Source organism: Tupaia chinensis, unplaced genomic scaffold (assembly GCF_000334495.1).
Source record: "Tupaia chinensis unplaced genomic scaffold, TupChi_1.0 Scaffold146584_1, whole genome shotgun sequence".
Classification (NCBI taxonomy): domain Eukaryota; kingdom Metazoa; phylum Chordata; class Mammalia; order Scandentia; family Tupaiidae; genus Tupaia; species Tupaia belangeri.
Window position 1 is genome coordinate 482338 of NW_006206439.1, and position 7085 is coordinate 489422.

The 7085-nt window shown below is 59.1% G+C and overlaps 1 protein-coding gene across 1 annotated transcript in view; it reads left to right on the forward strand.

The window, feature by feature from the left end:
* Window positions 1-450: 450 nt before the first annotated feature.
* PLCD1 (phospholipase C delta 1) overlaps window positions 451-7085 on the forward strand; it is a gene marked incomplete in the record, with an annotated part of 20233 nt that continues 13598 nt past the window's right edge. The window contains 1 exon segment of the mRNA XM_027768467.1: window positions 451-621. Coding sequence (XP_027624268.1) covers window positions 525-621 — 97 coding nt within the window.

Sequence of the window (7085 nt, forward strand, 5' to 3'; positions counted from 1 at the left end):
CCTGGCTCCGCCCCGAGCCGGCTTCCTGGGCTTGGCTCTGCCTCCGCGTCACCTCCCCGGCGGTGGCCCCGGGCCTGAACTCCGCCTCCCGGGCCAAGCTTCTCCCGCGCTCCACCTTCTCGGCTCTGGCTCCGCCCCCGGCTCACTTTCTGGCCTCGGGCTTTTGCCCAGTTTTCTCCTATTTTGTCCCACCCTGCCGGGAGTACGGGCTCCACCTCTGCCGGCCGGCGTTCCGCTCCTGCCCCACCTCCGAGGGCGCTGGTCCCGCCCAGCCCGGGCAGGCTCCGCCCCCAGGGTCTGGCTCCGCCTCCTTCAGTTCGCATTTCCCACTAGCTCCACCTCTAGAGAGGAGGTCCCGCCCCCGGGTCCCCACCCTCCCTTTGTGTTCTAGCCCCGCCCTTCCCCGCCCGGCTCCGCCCCTGCTCCCGTTCAGGGTGGCGATCCCGCCCCTGGACTCGGGCAGGCTTCTGAAGGCTGCACTGTCCCGGACCTGGTTCCTTGGCGGCAGTGCACCGCGGAGCGCCATGCAGTGTCTGGGGCTCCCGAGCCGGGCCCGCTCCAGGGAGCTGTACCTGCGGGAGGAGAGCCTTAAGGTGGCAGCGCTCAATGGGCAGAGGCTGGGTAAGGGGCGCAGGGAGCGCGGATATCTGCTGGGATGGGCCAGCAGCCAGGGCAGGGCTCAGACTGCTTGTCCCTAAGCTCGGGGGCCACCTGCCTTGGAGCCTTTGACTGGACCGGCTTAGTACTTCTGTGTGACCCACTGGGGGGCTGCGTTTGCAATGGTGGCACCTGAGGGTGGATACTGGGGAGGTTGGTTAGTTACCCCTTCTCCTGACCTGCCTCAGCCCTGCCCAAACCCTGGCCCCTTGCCACCCTGACTCCTGGTGTGGCTGAGTGTGAAAGTCATGACTGTGTCACCCGATGGGGTGATGTGCAGGTCAGTTTGTGGTCCAGTGCGATGCTGCACAGCTGTGTGCCTGTATGTGACAAGTGACACAGTGGGTGACCCGGCATGTGGCCTAGTGGTGACTGACTCCGTCACACACATGTGCAGTGATGATGGCGTGTTCAGCTGTGTCACCAAGTGTGTGACGTTGTGGCACCAACGGTGTCTTCGTGGTACTGCGTGTCGGTACTTGGTCCAGTGTGATGTCGTGCCTTTGAGTGTGACTCTGTGTGAGAGATGTGACAGCGGGTGACCCGGAGTGACCGAGTGCTTCTGTCCATCTGTTTGAGCTTGTGTGTTGTGGAGTTTCTGATGTTACCCTGCGGCAGTGTGTCCCTGAGCGGTGGCTGCGTCCAGCACTGTCATAGCCCTGACTCCGTCTGTGGGCAGGCTGCCTGCAGTCCTGATGACAGCATGCAATGTCCTTGAGCCTCAGTTTCCTCATCTGTAAAACGGGCGTAATGACAGTGCCTTCCTCAGAGCACAGTCGGGGGTTAAGTGCCTGTGCTAATAACAGGAGCTTATCCCAGCGGTAGCTACTACTCTGCGGGCGGGCATTCTTGTCACTGTACGTTGGGTGTGTGTTGGTGACTATATCCAGGTGGCTCTGTCTCTTGTAGCTGTGTCGCTGTGGGTCCCAGGCCCAATGTGCCATCATTGGGTGGCCCTGGCATCCCTCTGGCTTCCCACTGGCACCTGCAGCAGCCTCTGTGCCCCTCCACTTGGCCACGAGAGTGTGTGCAGCTAGCCTGGGAAGGTTGGTGAGCCTGTAAGGTCAGCCCCTGAGATGCGTGAGGGGAGCCCAGAGCTTCTGGGTGCTGGGACCAGCAGATGGTTACGTTGCTGAATTCCCACGTAGTCGACTGCAGTTCGAGTCCCAGACCCGGGGTCTTAAACCTCTCTCCGGATGCGTGTGTGTGCATGTCCCAAATCCCGAGAAGGAATTGAAGGAGAGGGGATCGTGGCATGGCCGTCCCCGTTGGGAGGTGATTTCTCACTTTCTGTCTCTTTGTCTCTCTCTGTCTCTCCAGCGAGCACATGCACCCTATATCAAAAATAAATAAATAAATAAAAAGAAAAAGAAAGAAAGAAAGAAAGAAGGAGGAAAAAAGAATTTCTCGGTGCTAAGGGAACATAGGTGGTGGGATTGGAAGCCCAGTGGCCTCAGAAACAACAGGGACCGACTGAGGCCAAGAGATGGGGGTGCCTGCCTGGGTTTCTCAGCGACCAGAGGGTAGCGGCCTCTGCCTTTCTGGAGGTCTCCAGGCCCACCTTGGGACCGAGGCCCCCTTCCGGAAACCATGGCGGCCCCTGGGGCTTATCTCTGCTGACTGCAGACAAGGCCACAGCCCGGCTCCGGGACAGGATGAGCTTGTCATCTCTCCATGGTGTTTTCCAGCACGGGAGGGTGGGGCTCACCTTCTACTTCCTGACAGCCCCCACCCCATCTGTGTGTCCAGCGTGGGAGTGGGGAGCTGGCAGAGGGTACGGAGATGGCCCTCCCTGGGGCACCACTGCCTCAGGAAGGCCAGTGCACTTCCGCAGTGGACATAGAGGTGGCCCTGTCCTCTGTCTGGGGACCTCCTCCCCCGTGCCCTGTCCTGGGCCCCCTGCACAGCCCCCAGTTCAGAACATGTCGGATGTCTCCCTTCCCCGCTAGCCTCCCCTCGGGCAAAGGAGAACTGGTCACGCTAAGGCACAGCGACTCCTGGAAGTGGGGGGACAGACCTGGGACAAAGCTGGGAGAAGGTCCCATTAGACTGTCACCTGAGAGGAGGTCCCGGGATGCCAGGTGAGACACAGTTCTCACCCCAGGCGAATGGAGCGCAGACACGCAGCGAGGCCCTCTGGAGCTGCCTGCAAGAAGGCTGAGTTAGCCTGGGCTGTTTCCATAAGTAGGCTCCGAAGGGTGTGGGTGGCTGAAGCCTGGGGGAGTGGCCCGGAAGGTTCTGTAGGCCCCAGAGATACGTGAGCAGGGCAGCTGGGGGTGGGAGCATGGCTAAGTGGGAGAGGCCAGCAGGGGTTGTGTATCTGGCGTGAGAAGAGAAAGGGCCAGGCTGGCCCTGTAGCCTAATGGTTAAGGGAGTCAGATCCCACCTGGCTAGATAAGGTTCGAATCTTCGCACTGGCAGCTTGAAAACTTGCTGAGCCTCCCCTCGGGCTGAAGGAGAATGGTCACGCTAAGGCACAACGACTCCTGGAAGTTGGGGGACAGACCTGGGACAAAGGCGGGAGAAGGTGGACACTCTCTCTCCGGATGCGTGTGTGTGCATGTCCCAAATCCCGAGAAGGAATTGAAGGAGAGGGGATCGTGGCATGGCCGTCCCCGTTGGGAGGTGATTTCTCACTTTCTGTCTCTTTGTCTCTCTCTGTCTCTCCAGCGAGCACATGCACCCTATATCAAAAATAAATAAATAAATAAAAAGAAAAAGAAAGAAAGAAAGAAAGAAGGAGGAAAAAAGAATTTCTCGGTGCTAAGGGAACATAGGTGGTGGGATTGGAAGCCCAGTGGCCTCAGAAACAACAGGGACCGACTGAGGCCAAGAGATGGGGGTGCCTGCCTGGGTTTCTCAGCGACCAGAGGGTAGCGGCCTCTGCCTTTCTGGAGGTCTCCAGGCCCACCTTGGGACCGAGGCCCCCTTCCGGAAACCATGGCGGCCCCTGGGGCTTATCTCTGCTGACTGCAGACAAGGCCACAGCCCGGCTCCGGGACAGGATGAGCTTGTCATCTCTCCATGGTGTTTTCCAGCACGGGAGGGTGGGGCTCACCTTCTACTTCCTGACAGCCCCCACCCCATCTGTGTGTCCAGCGTGGGAGTGGGGAGCTGGCAGAGGGTACGGAGATGGCCCTCCCTGGGGCACCACTGCCTCAGGAAGGCCAGTGCACTTCCGCAGTGGACATAGAGGTGGCCCTGTCCTCTGTCTGGGGACCTCCTCCCCCGTGCCCTGTCCTGGGCCCCCTGCACAGCCCCCAGTTCAGAACATGTCGGATGTCTCCCTTCCCCGCTAGCCTCCCCTCGGGCAAAGGAGAACTGGTCACGCTAAGGCACAGCGACTCCTGGAAGTGGGGGGACAGACCTGGGACAAAGCTGGGAGAAGGTCCCATTAGACTGTCACCTGAGAGGAGGTCCCGGGATGCCAGGTGAGACACAGTTCTCACCCCAGGCGAATGGAGCGCAGACACGCAGCGAGGCCCTCTGGAGCTGCCTGCAAGAAGGCTGAGTTAGCCTGGGCTGTTTCCATAAGTAGGCTCCGAAGGGTGTGGGTGGCTGAAGCCTGGGGGAGTGGCCCGGAAGGTTCTGTAGGCCCCAGAGATACGTGAGCAGGGCAGCTGGGGGTGGGAGCATGGCTAAGTGGGAGAGGCCAGCAGGGGTTGTGTATCTGGCGTGAGAAGAGAAAGGGCCAGGCTGGCCCTGTAGCCTAATGGTTAAGGGAGTCAGATCCCACCTGGCTAGATAAGGTTCGAATCTTCGCACTGGCAGCTTGAAAACTTGCTGAGCCTCCCCTCGGGCTGAAGGAGAATGGTCACGCTAAGGCACAACGACTCCTGGAAGTTGGGGGACAGACCTGGGACAAAGGCGGGAGAAGGTGGACACTGAAGACTACAGCTGTTGCTCAGGGCCCTCATGGCTTCGGGCATCACCTCCCTTACACGGGCTTCCCTCTGAGGCAGGTGCTATTGTTAACCCTGTTTTACAGGCAGGAAAGCAGAGTCAGCACCATGACATCACCTGGCCGGGTCACCTGGCCGGGTCCCTGGCCAGGGAGAGTACCTAACCCGGGCACAGCAGGTTTTATTTATTTCTTCTTGAGAGAGATCTGTGCTATAGGGCACGTGCACTCACCGGAGAGACAGAGAGAGAGAGAGAGAGAGACAGAAAGCGAGAAATCACCCCCCGGGGGATGGCCACGCTGCAATCCCTTCTCCTCCATTCTCCTCTCGGGATCTTGGGCACGCACGCACACGTGCCCAGTGTGAGTTTTAAGACGCTGGGTCCGGGACACGAACCACAGTCAGCTTTGTCAGAGTCCAGTGTTGTAACCATCACGCCATCTGCTGGTCCCAGGCACAAGTGATTTTAGTGCCTTTGGAGCTGGAGCAGTGTTTGGTTCCCCGATGCTCTGGGGTCCAATTCCCGCTGTGTCTGACCTCCTTTTTTTTCCTGTGTTGCCTGATCTTTTGGTCCCAGCTTCCTTCAGTCCACTCTGACCCCTAAGTGTGACCAGAAGGGACCCCGCATGCACCCGATCCCAAAAATAAATAAATAAATAAAAAGAAAAAGAAAGAAAGAAAGAAAGAAGGAGGAAAAAAGAATTTCTCGGTGCTAAGGGAACATAGGTGGTGGGATTGGAAGCCCAGTGGCCTCAGAAACAACAGGGACCGACTGAGGCCAAGAGATGGGGGTGCCTGCCTGGGTTTCTCAGCGACCAGAGGGTAGCGGCCTCTGCCTTTCTGGAGGTCTCCAGGCCCACCTTGGGACCGAGGCCCCCTTCCGGAAACCATGGCGGCCCCTGGGGCTTATCTCTGCTGACTGCAGACAAGGCCACAGCCCGGCTCCGGGACAGGATGAGCTTGTCATCTCTCCATGGTGTTTTCCAGCACGGGAGGGTGGGGCTCACCTTCTACTTCCTGACAGCCCCCACCCCATCTGTGTGTCCAGCGTGGGAGTGGGGAGCTGGCAGAGGGTACGGAGATGGCCCTCCCTGGGGCACCACTGCCTCAGGAAGGCCAGTGCACTTCCGCAGTGGACATAGAGGTGGCCCTGTCCTCTGTCTGGGGACCTCCTCCCCCGTGCCCTGTCCTGGGCCCCCTGCACAGCCCCCAGTTCAGAACATGTCGGATGTCTCCCTTCCCCGCTAGCCTCCCCTCGGGCAAAGGAGAACTGGTCACGCTAAGGCACAGCGACTCCTGGAAGTGGGGGGACAGACCTGGGACAAAGCTGGGAGAAGGTCCCATTAGACTGTCACCTGAGAGGAGGTCCCGGGATGCCAGGTGAGACACAGTTCTCACCCCAGGCGAATGGAGCGCAGACACGCAGCGAGGCCCTCTGGAGCTGCCTGCAAGAAGGCTGAGTTAGCCTGGGCTGTTTCCATAAGTAGGCTCCGAAGGGTGTGGGTGGCTGAAGCCTGGGGGAGTGGCCCGGAAGGTTCTGTAGGCCCCAGAGATACGTGAGCAGGGCAGCTGGGGGTGGGAGCATGGCTAAGTGGGAGAGGCCAGCAGGGGTTGTGTATCTGGCGTGAGAAGAGAAAGGGCCAGGCTGGCCCTGTAGCCTAATGGTTAAGGGAGTCAGATCCCACCTGGCTAGATAAGGTTCGAATCTTCGCACTGGCAGCTTGAAAACTTGCTGAGCCTCCCCTCGGGCTGAAGGAGAATGGTCACGCTAAGGCACAACGACTCCTGGAAGTTGGGGGACAGACCTGGGACAAAGGCGGGAGAAGGTGGACACTGAAGACTACAGCTGTTGCTCAGGGCCCTCATGGCTTCGGGCATCACCTCCCTTACACGGGCTTCCCTCTGAGGCAGGTGCTATTGTTAACCCTGTTTTACAGGCAGGAAAGCAGAGTCAGCACCATGACATCACCTGGCCGGGTCACCTGGCCGGGTCCCTGGCCAGGGAGAGTACCTAACCCGGGCACAGCAGGTTTTATTTATTTCTTCTTGAGAGAGATCTGTGCTATAGGGCACGTGCACTCACCGGAGAGACAGAGAGAGAGAGAGAGAGAGACAGAAAGCGAGAAATCACCCCCCGGGGGATGGCCACGCTGCAATCCCTTCTCCTCCATTCTCCTCTCGGGATCTTGGGCACGCACGCACACGTGCCCAGTGTGAGTTTTAAGACGCTGGGTCCGGGACACGAACCACAGTCAGCTTTGTCAGAGTCCAGTGTTGTAACCATCACGCCATCTGCTGGTCCCAGGCACAAGTGATTTTAGTGCCTTTGGAGCTGGAGCAGTGTTTGGTTCCCCGATGCTCTGGGGTCCAATTCCCGCTGTGTCTGACCTCCTTTTTTTTCCTGTGTTGCCTGATCTTTTGGTCCCAGCTTCCTTCAGTCCACTCTGACCCCTAAGTGTGACCAGAAGGGACCCATGTCCCCAGGACCCATGAGTTCTCGAATTAGCTGTTCTTCTTAGTCCACTA